At 47.0% G+C, this 16660-nt stretch overlaps 1 protein-coding gene across 7 annotated transcripts in view; it reads left to right on the top strand.

Moving 5' to 3' along the window:
* The window catches only part of AGPAT1 (1-acylglycerol-3-phosphate O-acyltransferase 1), a 64911-nt gene that overhangs the window by 24390 nt on the left and 23861 nt on the right, over positions 1–16660 (top strand). For 5 of the 7 annotated variants that reach the window (XM_063938165.1, XM_063938166.1, XM_063938164.1 and 2 more), the window contains one exon: positions 14477–14550. In XM_063938165.1, the coding sequence (XP_063794235.1) occupies positions 14499–14550 (52 nt within the window). In that variant the 5' untranslated portion in view covers positions 14477–14498. Of the gene's footprint in view, positions 1–9313; positions 9423–14476; positions 14551–16297; positions 16355–16660 lie in introns of those variants that run through there. The other 2 variants (XM_063938168.1, XM_063938162.1) reach the window with 2 other exon arrangements.

The following is a 16660-nucleotide window of genomic DNA, read 5'->3' as shown; positions in this document are numbered from 1 at the left end:
AGTTGTCGGGACCAACTGCGACTTTGGCAGATTTAGAATCCAGCCGTGTTGTTGTAGTACTCTCAGGGAGAGAGACACGCTTTTCAGTAACTGATCTCTTGATCTTGCCTTTATCAGGAGATCGTCCAAGTATGGGATAATTGTGACTCCTCGCTTTCGCAGGAGCACCATCATCTCCGCCATTACCTTGGTGAAAATTCTCGGGCCGTGGAAAGCCCAAACGGCAACGTCTGAAACTGGTAATGACAATCCTGTACAGCGAATCTCAGGTACGCTTGATGAGGCGGATATATGGGGACATGAAGGTATGCATCCTTTATGTCCAGTGACACCATAAAATCCCCCCCTTCCAGGCTGGAGATCACTGCCCGGAGAGATTCCATCTTGAATTTGAACCATTTCAATTATCGGTTCAGGGATTTTTTCAGAATTAGCCTGACTGAGCCATCCGGCTTCGGAACCACAAATAGGTTTGAATAAAACCCTTTCCCCTGTTGCACTAGGTATAATCACCTGCTATTGACACAGCTTTTGTATGGCAGCTGAACTTATTTCCCTCTCTGGGGGAGAAGCTGGCAAGGCCGATTTGAAAAATCGGCGTGGAGGCACCTCTTCAAACTCCAGTTTGTAGCCCTGGGATACAATTTCGACCACCCAAGGATCCAAATCCGACTAAACCCAGACTTGGCTGAAGAGCCGAAGACGTGCCCCCACCGGTGCGGACTCCCTCAGCGGAGCCCCAGCGTCATGCGGTGGATTTTGCAGAGGCCGGGGAGGATTTCTGTTCCTGGGAACTAGCCGTAGCTGGTGTTCTTTTCCCTCTACCTCTACCCCTGGTGAGGATGGAAGAGCCCCGACCCTTTTTGAACTTATGCGACCGAAAGGACTGCATCTGGTATTGAGGTGTTTTCTTTTGCTGTGGGGGAACATAAGGCAAAAAAGAAGACTTACCCGCGGTAGCTGTGGAAACCAGGTCCGCGAGGCCCTCCCCAAATAAAACTTCACCTTTGTAAGGTAAAGCCTCCATATGTCTCTTTGAATCAGCATCACCTGTCCATTGATGGGTCCACAGGGACCTTCTAGCAGAAACTGCCATGGCATTGGCTTTTGAACCCAACAGCCCAATATCTCTCGCAGCGTCTCTCATATACAACGCTGCGTCCTTAATGTGACTCAAGGTCAACAAAATACTATCTTTATCTAGGGTGTCAATGTCAGATGACAAGTTATCTGCCCATGCTGCAGTTGCGCTACCCACCCATGCCGACGCTACTGCCGGTCTGAGCAGGGCACCCGTATGCGCATAAATTGATTTTAAGGTAGATTCCTGCCTGCGGTCCACAGGATCCCTGAGGGCTGCCGGGGACGGTAGTGCAACCTTTTTGGACAAGCGCGTTAAGGCCTTGTCTACCATGGGCGAGGATTCCCACCATAACCTATCCTTTGAGGGGAAAGGATACGCCATAATAATTCTCTTGGGAACCTGCAGTCTCTTGTCTGGAGTTTCCCAAGCCTTTTCAAATAAAGCGTTCAGCTCATGAGATGGGGGAAACGTTACCTCAGGTTTCTTTTCCTTAAACATGCAGACCCTCTTGTCAGGGACAGCGGGGTCCTCTGTGATATGCAAAACATCTTTTATTGCAATAATCATATATTGAATACTCTTGGCCACCCTTGGGTGTAACCTTACATCATCATAGTCGACACTGGAGTCGGAATCCGTGTCGGTATCAGTGTCTGCAATCTGGGGAAAGGAACGTTTATGGGACCCTGAGGGGTCTTGTGACACAGCCAAAACCATGGATTGACTCTTTCCCTTGGACTCTGCTTTGTCCAATCTCTTATGTAATAAGGTCACATTAGCATTTAAAACATTCCACATATCCAACCAATCAGGTGTCGGCTGTGCCGACGGAGACACCACCACCATCTGCTCTGCATCCTCCCTTGACAAGCCTTCCGCTTCAGACATGTCGACACATACGTACTGACACCCCCACACACAGTGGGATATATGAATATGGGGACAGCCCTCCAATAAGGCCCTTTGGAGAGACAGAGAGAGAGTATGCCAGCACACACCCAGCGCTACTGGATACTGAAAACAAAGTCTCAGCCTATACAGCGCTTTTTATATATATATATTTTGCATCAAATAAATGTGCCCCCCCCCTCGTTTTTTGTCCCCTGTTACTTGTTCAGCAGGGGAGAGTCCGGGAGCAGCTTCTCTGCAGCATGCTGTGGAGAAAATGGCGCTGGTTAGTGCTGGAGGATCAAGCCCCGCCCCCTCGACGGCGGGCTTTGGTCCCGCTCATTTGTTTATACTGGCAGGGTTTTTATAATATACTGCCTCTGCAGTATCTAATAATGGTGCCAGTTTTATGTGAGGTAATTCTTGCTGCCCAGGGCGCCCCCCCTGCACCCTTGCTGTGCCTTGTGTGTGTGTGGGAGCAATGGCGAGCAGCGCGACCGCTGCGCGGTACCTCTCTGAAGAACTGAAGTCTTCTGCCGCCTTTGACGTCTTCTTACTTCATATACTTACCCGGCTTCTATCTTCCGTCTCTGTGAGGAGGACGGCGGCGCGGCTCCGGGACGAACAGCGAGGACGACACCTGTGTTCCGACCCTCTGGAGCTAATGGTGTCCAGTAGCCTAAGAAGCAGAGCCCATCAGTCCAGGAAATTGGGGCTGCTTCTCTCCCCTCAGTCCCACGATGCAGGGAGCCTGTTGCCAGCAGTGCTCCCTGAAAATAAACAACCTAACAAAAGTCTTTTCTAGAGAAACTCAGTAGAGCTCCCCTAGTGTGCAACCAGTCTCCTCTGGGAACAGGATCTAACTGAGGTCTGGAGGAGGGGCATACAGGGAGGAGCCAGTTCACACCCATCTAAAGTCTTAGAGTGCCCATGTCTCCTGCGGAGCCCGTCTATACCCCATGGTCCTCACAGAGTCCCCAGCATCCTCTAGGACATAAGAGAAAATACGTTGTCGTCTGATTTGAGGTAGGGATGTGCTGCTGTCACTGAGGCGGTGATGTGCTGCTGTCAGTGAGGCGGGGATGCGCTGCTGTCAGTGAGGCGGTGATGCGCTGCTGTCAGTGAGGCGGGGATGTACTGCTGTCAGTGAGGCGGGGATGCGCTGCTGCCAGTGAGGCGGTGATGCGCTGCTGTCAGTGAGGCGGGGATGTGCTGCTGTCAGTGAGGCGGGGATGTGCTGCTGTCAGTGAGGCGGGGATGTGCTGCTTTTAGTGAGGTGGGGATGTGCTGCTGTCAGGTCGGCGGGGATGTGCTGCTGTTAGTGAGGCGGGGATGTGCTGTTGTCAGTAAGGGAGTGATGTGCTGCTGTCAGTGAGGCGGGGATGTGCTGCTCTGTCAGGTGGGGGTGTGCTGCTGTCAGTGAGGCGGGGATGTGCTGCTGTCAATGAGGCGGTAGTGTTCTGCTGTCAATGAGGCGGTAGTGTTCTGCTGTCAGTGAGATGGGGATGTGCTGCTGTCATTGAGGCAGGGATGAGCTGCTGTCAGTGAGGCAGGGATGTGCTGCAGTCAGTGAGATAGGGATGTGCTGCTGTCAGTGAGGTGGGGATGTGCTGCTGTCAGTGAGGCGGGGATGTGCTGCTGTCATTGAGGCAGGGATGTGCTGCAGTCAGTGAGATAGGGATGTGCTTCAGTCAGTGAGATAGGGATGTGCTTCAGTCAGTGAGATAGGGATGTGCTGCTGTCAGTGAGGCGGGGATGTGCTGCTGTCAGTGAGGCGGGGATGTACTGCTGTCAGTAGTCTCGCTGGGAGTGATGCTGTTGGTTACAGACGGTCATGTGACAGATGGAACTATCCCTTCATAGGGAAATAAGACATTGTCGTGTGATGTAAGGTGCACAAACATGCTGGTGAGTTTTCTGTCATAATACCATGCCATATTATAATTGGTTTAATGTGTATATATATATATATATATATATATATACATTCAACCAACCAAGGTGTGTGCATGTCATAGCGTCGCCACACACCTAAGAGCGGTATATCTATCTTTTACAATGGTCCTCGTTGTGAGAAAATTGTTCCATGTGGAAATAATACAGAATCAGAGGAAACAATAGCTCAGAATAGGCTGTTTAGTTTGACTTATACAGTCAAATATTTATTTATTCATTAAAAATACAGCTGGAGTGCCGAAGGTTCCCATCCCTGGCATAAGTGAATAAAACACTGGCTATTTGCTGATTGTGCAGCGGCTGCTCAGGGAAGTCCTGGTCACATTCTTTGAATAGATCATCATTGTATAAGTTATGTTTGATGAGTTATGTGTGATGAGGTCTGATGTGAAATCATTGGAGTTATGGGGTAGATTTGATATTTTTGGATTTTTTTCAGTCAGACATTTGTGTCACAGTGAGGTAGTGATGTGCTGCTTCCATGTGAGCAGTGTCTCTGTGACAGCTGGTGTTGTTAACACTTGTGTGGCAGGATGTAGCAACCTCTGGTGTATGACACATATCGCAGCCGATACTAATCCCATGTGTACTAACATATACAGTTAGTACCGCAAAGGGCAGCTCTCCCGATAAGAGCTGCCCTTTGCGTTGGCCGCCAGTCCCTGGAGTTCTGGGTTTTATAACCCGGGAGTCCCATCTGGCGCATGCGCAGTGACGTGGCAGCTTTGAGGGGTGCTGGGAGGGATCCGATCAGATCCCTCTGACAGCATCAATGCAGAAAGAAGCCAATAGGCTTCTATAGGGTAACACCAGCTATAACAACGGAGCCCCGGTGTCGGGGCTTTAGTACATATGGAAAATGCTGTAAAACCCTGAAAATGGTGTTTTTACCGCATTTTTCCATTAGCCTGTGGAGTGATACACCTGTAGCTTTGTGATGAGGTTTTGGTCACAGCAGGAAATAGATCAGGCCTGAGGTTTGAGGTCGTTGGGAAATAATGCATGGTCATGTGATCTTAAGTGTCCATGTTAGTGAATTGAGTTGATTGACAGGAACAGGACGTTTGGGGTTGGTCAGGTAAAACGCAGGCGTTTTCAGGGAGGGTGTGTGACGTCCGCTCCAGATCCGAACAGCCTGTTTGTATTGCGCTGTAGGAGTAGGTCCTGGGTTACGCACAGACTGGAAAAATCATGCGATGGTGAGTGAGTTGAACGATATAATCTTTACAGATGCCATGTTTTATTCCTGGTGCGAGTCGTGTGTTTTATGCCCTGAGAATTTCAGTAGACGGACGTTGCGTACCTTATGTGACTTCCATTGCATTATAGTGTGTTTGCACGGAGCAGGTATTACCATAGGGATCAGAGCTCTATTAATGCCTTCTGCTTCTCTCCTTTTTCCGTGTGCATAGAGTGCAGTGAAAAAAAAAATCCTAAATGACTGTAGCAGCAATTACCTGCCTCACAGGAAGCACCATACGTATTGTTTTTGCTTCTGCAAGCCCTTAGCTGCTACACGGCTGCATCTGTCACCTTAGCCAGAAGTACATACAGTGATACAGAGAGCAGATTAGTTACAAGGTCTGAGCTTTAGGGCTTGTACACTCAGAAACAGGTTAGTACAGGGGTGGGCAATTATTTCAGCTGAGGGACCACTTGACACTTTCCTGTCAGTATTCGAGGGCCGCACACAAAACAGTAAATCCCCCCACGTGCCAAAAATATAGGGACGTGGCTTCATGTGGAAGGGGCACGGACAAAAAATAATACAGATTCATATTAGGCTGCACAATAGTCTCCATTATTCAAATTACGCCACACAGTAGTGCCACTTACACACATTACGCCAGGTAGAGTCCCTGTCACACATTACGCCAGGTAGAGTCCCCTTTTACACATTACAGCAGGTAGAGCGCCCTTTTACACATCGCGGCAGGTAAAGCGCCCTTTTACACATCACGGCAGGTAGAGCTCCCTTTGACACATCACGGCAGGTAGATCTCCTTTTTACACAGTATGGAAGGTAGAGTCCTCTTTTTACACAGTATGGAAGGTAGAGCCCCCTTTTACACATTACGGCAGGTAGAGCCCCTTTTTACACAGTACGGAAGGTAGAGCCCCTTTTTACACAGTACGGAAGGTAGAGCATCCTTTTACACATTACAGCTGGTAGAGTCCCTTTTTACATATTACAGCAGGTAGAGTCCCCTTTTATACATTAACATTTTATTTGGGATAATCATCGCGCAGCAAGCAAGTTAACCTGTGTCTTATGGCCCTCGGGGAAAGGTGTGACACAGTGACAGAACACGGGGGTGTGACACGGTGACAGAACACGGTGGGGGTGACACAGTGACAAAACACGGTGGGGGTGACAAGGTGACAGAACACGGGGGGGGTGACATGGTGACAGAACACGGTGCGGGTGACATGGTGACAGAACACGGTGGGAGTGTGAAACGGTGACAGAACACGGGGATGTGACACGGTGACAGAACACAGGGGGTGTGACACGGTGACAGAACACGGTGGGGGTGACACAGTGACAGAATACAGGGGTGTGTGACACGGTGACCGAACACAGGGGGGTGTGACACAGTGACAGTACACGGGGGGTGACACGGTGACTGAACACGGGGGGTTGACAAGGTGACAGAACACGGGGGGGGGGAGTCAGTGACAGAACACATAGTGGGAGGGGGGTGTTTGGGGGTGGTACAGCGAGCGCTAAAGATCTCCCCCCCCCAACCTAAAAACAGTCTGATGCCACTGCCCACACACACTAACACACACACACTCTCAGATACACACACACATACACTTTCTTTCACTCACTTTTTCCATCAACTTACTGGTCTGTGTCTGGCAGTGGCCGGAAAGATGGATATGTAGCAGTCTGTCTCTTGTCCCGTGTAGCTCCGCCCCCTAAGGTCCCATGTAGACCCATCCCCTCATATCCGCGTAGCTCCCCCCCTTTTCGGCTGCACACTGCCATTGTCACTGGGGACTCTGGACAGTCTGAAGGCGGGAGGAGGAGTCTACACGGCAAGCTGACAGTGTGGCAGGCACCGTGCAGCAGCAGCAGGGGCGCCGGAAGCTGGGAGGTACTGCAGAGCAATGACAAGCAGCTCAGCCCCTCGGGCTGCTTGTCATTGCGAGCTGGTGGGAGGGGCTGGGACGCATTTTTCCCACCCCAAGGTTAGTATGTACTTGTCTATGGTAGTCCATAATATTGTACAGAGCGTTTAGGCTGCACTTTGTGTCAGTTTCGCTGTGGCCTGAAGAGTGGTTTAGGTGTAGTTCCCCGTCATGTCCTGTGGTTTCACCACTTCCAGAGAGAGTGTCACAACTTGCCTTAAGAGCCTATCCTAAAGGATAAACGGTGCAGTTTTTTTGTACATAGCTTGAAAAAATTGATTAAAAATATATACTCGTTTGAGTAATACTCCTTGGGAATAGTAGTTCATTAAGCAATGAAAAGAGTGAAGAAAAGGACCAGTGAAGAAGTTGCCCATGGCAACCAATCAGGTTTGAAGGAAACCTTTATCAAGTACATTCTATAAAATGTAAGGAAGATGCTGATTGGTTGCCATGGGCAACTTCTCCACTGGTCTGTTTCTCCACAGTTTTCACTGCTCCATGAATAGCCCCATAAGTTTGAAGTGTGTTTTTACATTTTTACTGGCAGATTTAAAGGTTCAGGTGTCTCCATACAATGACAACTGTTATGTGCACACAAGATAGTCAGAGGTAGACTGCCGAAACAGGTCATTGGGCCTAATTCAGTAAGGACTGCAAATTCTGCTAATTAGCAGAATTTGCAATCTTTTGGCGCGCATGGTGGGGGGCGCCCATCGCTGGGCAATGCCGCCCAGCATGCTGACCGGAGCCTCCCCCCGTTGAACAAGCAGAAATTGCGAACGCATCGCAATTTCTGCTTGTTAGCAGAAACTAAGGAAGCCTCCTGCCAGCACAGCTTAGGAGGCCCGTCGCCATTTTTCCCATCGCGACGGCTGTGTGTGATGTCACAGCTTGTCACTTGACAGGTGAGGTTTGGATGAAATCGGAAAGCATTACAATATGGAGCCAGAGAACTAGATAGGCCTGAGATGCCCCTCTTACAGTTTTGCATTTGTGCAGAGCTGTTGCCCCTGAAAGACTCTGCAGAGTAGACAACCGCCCTGGTGCACTAGATTCCACCGGTCGCTGTGGGCACCATAGCTCTGGTTGGGTACTAGAGAAGTGGACGATGAGGGGTATGGTGATATAAAAGTGAGAGACAGGGGTTAATCATCCTCTCAGTTCTTCCCTATGCTGATAACAAGCCATAGTGCGGTGGATCCGTGCTGTAATCATGGCTGAATCCTGTTCCCATATCACTGTCTCATGGGGTCCCTGTTTAAACCCTAGCTGTCACGCCGTCTGCTGTACTCTCTGTGAACCAGTACTAAGGCCCCAGCCCGCCTGTCAGACGCTGTGTGACGGACACTTGTTGGGATGCCTGGCATCCTTTGTGGTCGTGGAGAAGTAAATAGGTTGATGATCTGGATTGGGAAAGACGTCAGCAGCTGCGACAGTCAGGAGGGAGAGGGGGTGTGATGAGAAAGGGATCTGCCGTCGATGGCTGAGTGTGTGGGTGAGGGGGGGATAACTGGTGAAACTGAGAGAAGACAAAGAGATCAGTGATGAGGAAAAATATGAGGGAAAAAGGAGAAATTTGTGCTGGTAAAAATGACTGAAACGAAGTTGTAGGCAGGAGATTGTCTTTTTCCTTTTTGCTTATTAACGGTTAGTTATGTAGTTCCAGCATACAGCAGTCCGTAGCACTTTGCAATAAAGCACAAACACAGTCATGTAACGAGACTGGTATGATCAGACAGACAGAACGGTAAGACCATAATGCAATGTTCCGAGCGACATTACGCTGCCTGCAGAACATTGTCTCCATGAGAAAGTCCAGTAGGGGTGACACCTGTTCTGTGCCGTCAGTAATTGAGTAATACTGCCAGCAGGGACACAGTGCATCCTGTACTTGTACGCGGTGTGGCCCAAACACGGGAAACCCTTGTTTGTTTCTTCTTCAGAAATGTGTTATTAGCTGAGGAGACCGCAAGCTGCAGCACTGGGTTCAGCCATGGAAATCACTCGCACTCATATGTTTGTAAGCAGTTGGCCTACATCAGTGGTTGGCAACCCGAGGATCTCTGACTGTGAAACTAATACTCCCAGCATGCCCTGGGAATGCAGAGTAGGCTCTCCTCAGCTCCAGTGGGAGAAAGCAGTGTTAAGGCACCGTTTCCGGCAGAGGCGCTGGGGAGTCCTGGGATTGGTTGGATTATTGGCACAGTCTAGGGAGTTTGTTTTGCGCACTCGCTCCATGACCTGAGCTCCTGGGTCCATGAGTGAGCATCTACTATATTAGGGGGATCCCAGATTCTGTATCTCAAAGTAGCAAGTTGTGAGATCGTCAGAGGCTGTTCATGGGAAGTGGATGGTATGTGATGAGCACAGGCTTGTATATTGTAGAGTGGCATGATGCATTTGGGTGAGAAACTACTGTGGTTTAAGTTTAGCAAAGTGCAGTGCATAGAAGAGACTTAGGGGGGCATTTACTAAGCAGTGATAAGAGCAGAGAAGTGAGCCAGTGGAGAAATTTCCCAATCAACCAATCAGCAGCTCTGTATCATTTTATAGTATGCAAATTATAGATGTTACTTCAGTGCTGATTGGTTGCCATGGGCAACCTCTTCACTGGCTCACTTCTCCACTCTTATCACTGCTTAGTAAATGTACCCCTCAGGGGATAAAAAGGGGAAATGCATGGTACAGTGCCTTGCTAAAGTATTCACCCCCCCTTGGCTTTTTACCTATTTTGTTACATTACAACCTGTAATTTATTTATTTATTTTAATCTGAACTTTATGTGGTTTTGTTTTCTATACAAGAAGGGATATACTTTATTTAGGAAGGACAGAATGGGAAAAATCGGAGGAGGGGTAGCAATGTATGTAAAAAAAGCATAAATACTACCTTAATACAAAGTATTGAAGAAAAAACTGAGGCCCTTTGGGTGACCATAGAAACAGGGGAGAAGTCGATTCTTTGTATTGGAGTGATATATAGGCCACCAGGACAGGAAGAAGAACTGGACAAGAACCTATTGCAGGACATAACTAAAATGGCATTAAAAGGAGAGGTAATAATCATGGGAGACATTAATCTTCCTAATGTAAACTGGGAGGTGTCTGCTGCTAGTTCCGCTAGAAGTAGGGACATTTATAATTCCCTTCAGGGAGCATCCCTCCACCAATTGGTGAGGGAGCCCACTCGGAAAGACACAATATTAGACTTAATACTTTCAAATGGAGACAGAATATCGGACGTAGAAGTGGGTGAAAACCTGGGATCCAGTGATCATCAAGCAGTATGGTTCAGCATAAAGACAGAGACTGACTAATCCCATACAAAAACAAAGGTGTTCGATTTTAGGAAGGCTGATTTTGTAGGGATGGGAAAATGTGTTCAGGTGCCCATACACCTAAAGATTTATCTTACAATCTGGCTGGTTGGAACGAAAATCTAGTAATGGATGAGAGCAAATGACAGTTCACCATTTGAAATGGTCAACTGTCATTTGCTCCCATCCATGTCATTTGCCCCCATCCATTACCAGATTTTTGTTCCAACCAGCCAGATTGGAAGATAAATCCTTTGGTGTATGGGCAGCTAAGCGATTCTTTGGCAGAGTGGAGGAACTTGGAAGCAGTGCAGGAGAGGTGGAAAACATTAAAAAGTGCAATATTAAAGGCAACAGACCTTTGTATCAAAAGGAAAAGGAAGCCAGTGTGGTTTGCGAAAGAAGTAGCAAATATTGTGAAAGCAAAAAAGATGGCTTTTAGGAAATATAAGCAGACACAAAATAATGAAGACTAAGAGCTATATCTTGTTAGACAGAAGGACATTAAGAAGGTAATCAGATGTGCAAAGGCACAAGCTGAGGAGAAAATGGCCCAGTCTGTGGATGAAGGAGGCAACACTTTTTTTTAGGTATATAAGCGAAAGGAGAAAAACAAAAGACGGAATTATAAAACTAAAGACAGACACTGGGAGTCTTGTTGAGGGAGACAATGTAATAGCAGATCATCTTAATGATTATTTTTGCTCAGTATTCACTACTGAAAGAGAGGGAAAGGGGCCACAGTTAAGAAGCAGGGATATACAGGAAAATGAAACAAGTACATTTACAGAGGAGACGGTCCTAACAGAACTCTCAAAGCTGAAAGTGGACAAATCTATGGGGCCAGATGGGATACATCCAAGGATACTAATATAACTTAAAGAGGTGCTGGTAGCACCATTGACAGAATTATTCAACCAGTCATTAGCTACAGGAGTAATTCCAGAGGACTGGAAAAGAGCGAACGTAGTCCCACTGCACAAAAGTGGAAGCAAGGAAGAGGCAAACAACTACAGACCAGTGAGTCTTACATCAGTAGTAGTGAAATTGATGGAAACACTCTTAAAAGAAAGAGTTGTAGATTATCTCAAATCCAGCAATTTACAGGATCCCAAACAGCATGGATTCACTGAGGGGGAGATCATGTAAAACAAATCTTATTGACTTTTTTGACTGTGTGACTAAAGTGATGGATAAAGGTGGAGCCGTGGATGTAGCTTATCTAGACTTTAATAAGGCTTTTGATACTGTTCCACATCGCAGACTGCTAAATAAACTTGGAAGTTTGGGATTGGATACTAGGATTATTGAATGGATAAGATCTTGGTTGCAGGATAGAAAACAGAGAGTTGTGGTAGATGGAGTGCATTCACAGGAGGGAAATGTTACCAGTGGAGTACCCCAGGGATCTGTACTTGGACCAGTGCTTTTTAATATCCTTATTGGTGACATTGCAAATGGCATTAAAGGGAAAGTATGCCTTTTTGCAGATGACACAAAGATATGCAACAGGGTAGACACACCAGGTGGGGTAAAACAAATTACTGAGGATCTAGGTAGACTAGAGGAATGGTCAAGAGTCTGGCAATTACAGTTTAATGCCAAAAAATGCAAAATCATGCACTTGGGTCTCAAAAATCCTAAAGCTAAATACAGTATTAATGGTACTATACTGGAAACTACTGAGGAGGAAAGGGATCTAGGAGTCACTATTTCAGATGACTTAAAGGCTGGTAAGCAATGTAACAAAGCAATGAGGAAGGCAAGTCAGATGCTTGGCTGCATTGGGAGAGGAATCAGCAGCAGAAAGAAGTAATAATGCCATTGTATAGGTCATTGGTACGGCCTCATCTAGAATACTGTGTTCAATTCTGGAGGCCATATCTTCAAAAGGATATTAATACATTACAGACTGTACAAAGAAGGGCAACTAAAATGGTGCATGGCCTACATCACAAAGCATACCCAGAAAGACTAAGAAATCTCAATATGTGTAGTTTGGAGCAGAGAAGGGAAAGGGGGGACATGATAGAAACTTTCAAATATATCAAGAGTTTTAACAAAGTCCAGGAGGGAAACATTCTCCAAATGAAGAGAAGCAATAGGACACGAGGACATGCACTGAGACTGGAGGGGGGGAGGTTCAGGGGAAATTTGAGGAAAAATTACTTCACAGAAAGGGTAGTGGACAAGTGGAATAGCCTCCCATCAGAGGTGGTAGAGGCTAAGATAGTAGAGCAATTTAAACATGCATGGTATAGACATAAGTATATCCAGGGGCGCCAGAATGATTTCACGCAGGGTGGGCAAGTTTGAATTTAATTTTGGCGCCTCTCCTTCAACACCACCACCCCAATAAATGATAGCTTAAATCTGATTGGTTGCTATGGGCATTTTTTGTGCTTTTGCTCTTTAGGTTTGATACATGGTGGGGGCATACCACTGGGAGTCACAAGTATAGGTGGGATGGGCGCCTGAGAGCCCGGTACTGGATGTTACTGCTGCAGTGCCTGTTATTAATGATTTTTGTTGATTTTTGCCAGATTATCAGTCTCACGTGCAGAGGGGTATTAGAGGGATCGTAAGTAGTGACAGGAAACCGCAAGGCGTCATAGATGCAGTCAGGTGTGGTTGTTCTTGCTGCTGCCATTGTTATCTTTTGCCATACGCAATTGCAGTTATTTGCCAATATGAGCAGAAGCTAACCCAATCATAGGGACGCCCTCTGCAGTCGCACATTTCCATCCAACAGAGTATAATTGCTGATACATCGGTACCATCGTCACAGATCGGGTCATAGCGCGCCTCTCTCCCGGGACGAAGAGGGTTCTCCAGTAGCAAGTAAGATCGCAACTGCTAATTTATGCACGCCCAGACAGCAGCGTCTGAACGGCCATGACACGCCTGCGCAGGCCAACCACTCCATGTTACCACCCCCAAACGCTGTCTTCCTGTCACTGACTTTGCTAGTAATTCCTCGGTGTGACCGCCATCGCAATTCACTCGCTGCGTGTGCGCAGTGTGGCTCAGACGCATGGGCAGTAAGAAGACATCAGCCGACGTGCGCACAATAGCCGCTTTTCGACCGCACCCGAATGAGCCTCTCTGTGCAGAATGTTATTTCTCTCCGGCTAATGTCTTCAGGGATAGATAGAACTAATGATTCTGAGGCCTGTGGGTCAGGGCTGCCCAGTTGCGTTCTTACAAAGGTTTTTGGTGCCCCCTATGCACTCCCACTAGAGGCACGAATTATTATTTTTAGCAGAGTTCAGCCTTGACAGCATCATTTTGTCCTTGTCCTTATTTCGGTAGCTCAGCCAAATATTACAATATGAGGCACATATGCAGTAAACCACATTGAAGGGATGCAGATTAATACCAGGGTAAGTACAGTGAGACGATTGGGGTTAGGCTGTGGGGGTGGGGTAGGTTAGGGTTAGGCTGCTCTGGAGGGGGGGGTTAGGGTTAGGTAGCAGAGGGGGCAGTTAGGGTTAGGCTTCAGGAGGGAGGAGGTTAGGGCTAGGCTGCAGGAGGGGTAGGGGGAAGCTGTTAAGATACCGCCGCACGGGATCCCGGCGTTCTCAATAGGGTGTCCCACCAGGATTCTTCCCGTTGGGATCCCACTGTCGGCTATCTGACTGCTGGAATTTCTTACCCAACTCCATATAGAATCATAACCAGTTGTAATAGTCAGGCCTATGTGAAGGTATTCCTCTGTGTCACTGAATGTATTATACACGGTTTGTACCGGCTTGCAGTAACCGTGTTGGCATTTCGCCGGTAGCACCGTGTAAAGGACGTAACCGGTGGCAGAGAATTTTTTTTAAAGTCCCATGAATTTCTTTTGTTGTCTGTGTTTCGGTAAGCCTTTGCTGGTGAGCAGCGATGCATATGGGGTGCATTCATTTATAGTATACTATTCACAACGGAAGACAGCTCAGATACATGTATAATTGTATTCATGTATGGCATCAGTGTTGCTGGTACCATGTATAATACAGGTCTTACTTCCTGTCTGTTTATGGTTCAGTCTATATATAGGACTCTTGTCTTTTATTATAACCGGTTTATTTATTTATTGTCCTCCACAGGTATTCTGCAGAGCACCGTGTGATGTCATCAAATGTCGTCAAAGCTGCTTCTCCATTGGCTAGCGCTGTGACAGGTAAGTCAGTGACATAAAGGCTCGCTTCTCTGCCATCAGCATCACATCCCATCATTTAGCAAATTACGTCAAATTCTAGATCTGCACCGGCTGACAGGGCTCTTATGTCGACCCCACACACTCTCCCCGATCCACCCTCTGTCCATTCTCTCGCTCTTTTATTGAATATCTGCAATCCGGCATAAGCCCCCCAACATTCATCCGAGCATGCCCCCACAAAGTGTTCCCTGATGTATTTACAGCAAAGTTGACAGGTCACTTCTCCATAGTCATCGTTTAGGACCTCTCCGCTTCTCCTGATTTCCTGTAGTCCAGCACAATCTTTACTCCATTGATCTCCATGACACTCTTCTTTCCAGGTTCCCTTCCTATCTGTCCTACTGCTCTTTCAGTGTCTTCCTCTGGCACATCACTGATCCCCCCCCTCACTTCCACTATCTCATGGGGTCCCACAAGGCTCCATTCTCAGCCCCCTGCTTGTCTCACTGTACAACGCTGCTCTTCATGAACTGATCCTCTACTTTGGCCTCCAGAACTGCCTCTAAACTGAAACCCAATTCTGCTATACTGACCCTTCTGTGCTCTCTTGTGTGACCGACTGTCTTTCTGCTGTATGCTCGTGGATGACCCAACGCTACCTACCCTCCTGTCTGTAACACCATTCCTCTCCTCAGGTGCCATGGTGTCACACTACACTCCACCCTGCGCTTTACTCACACCCAGTCTGGTTCCATGTACGTACTAACGCCTTCACTGGCAAAAATGTATAAAATAAAAATACACCATGTTCTTACCAAAGCTCAACCATTCCCATCACATCTCGCCTTGACTTCTGCAGCCTCCGCTTATCTGCCATTTTCCTCACCTAACCATACATTCTTCATTGCTATGTGCATTCCACATGAGTTGCATACGCTAGCCTCCAAACCTTCCAGAATCAAGCCCAAACTATTCACCCTCCCCCCCCATACATGTCAAACCTCACCTCAAAATAACAATATTCTTCCTTATACCGTTCTATACTTACATTCTACCTCCTCCTCACCCCCTCTGATAAACAAATCTCACCTACGAGTATTCTCTGACCCAGAACCAACGTGTCTTTAGAAACGCTTACCCTACCACTACATGTACTACCAGCACTGGAACAGCTCAATTGCCAAACACATCCTGTAACATGGCAGTTAAGAGCTGATTGGTGGTATTTTATCTCTCTATATACTTTTTCACTCCATCTCCTCTCTAAGCCACACTAGTTAGTTTTGCCCCTGCTGTGCCATTCTCCCAGTAGATTGTAAGCTCTCACGAGCAGGACCCTCATTACCTTTTTTTTTTTCCATTCTCATTTAGTCCCGCCTTATGTATGCTCTGTTTGCACCACTTTCCAGGGCTGTGATAGCACCGTGGGCGTCTTACAAATCACCCCTGGTAATACTGAGGCTGGGGAGAGAGGACTGACCCTATGCTGGACTCGCTTAGTATCTAAATATAGGGTGAGATTTATCAAACCTAGAGATCAAAGGTGGAGGTGTTACCCATTGTACCCAATCAGACACCAGCAATCATCTGTTCTGTACATTGCAGAAAATAGATACAATCTGATTGGTTGGTATGGGTAACAGCTGTTTGATAAATCCCTCCCCCTAATCCAAAGGAGTCTCAAATGTTTCTGTATAAATTCTTATGTTTCAGTTCATGGGAAGATGAATAGCAAACATTTCTCTTCCTTTTCTGCTCCTTTTTATAGCTGAAAGGGGTAACAGTTTTGCAGAGGACTACAACATTGTTACAACAATGTAAAAAGGTAACATTACTAGCCGTAGCAGTAGTAATAGTAGTGCTGCATAGTTACAGTATAGACAGTAGGGATTGCAGGAAGATGACTTGTCCAACTAACTGGATCGTAAAGGTCAACTGAAGTCTCCGGGTCACGAGGAAAATCTTTAATATTTGCTTATTTTTCTACTGAAAGGTGGCCTTATATATTGCATGAGACAAGGCAGAGTATGGATGTGACGGTGGATGCAGGGTAAACTTGACTATTCTTTAAACTGGGAATAAACTCCTCCTCTATGTTATAAACTCTTAAATTGATCATAAAACGGTTTGT

This window comes from Pseudophryne corroboree, chromosome 8, assembly GCF_028390025.1.
Source record: "Pseudophryne corroboree isolate aPseCor3 chromosome 8, aPseCor3.hap2, whole genome shotgun sequence".
Taxonomy (NCBI): domain Eukaryota; kingdom Metazoa; phylum Chordata; class Amphibia; order Anura; family Myobatrachidae; genus Pseudophryne; species Pseudophryne corroboree.
This window is presented reverse-complemented; position numbering and strand designations above follow the sequence as displayed.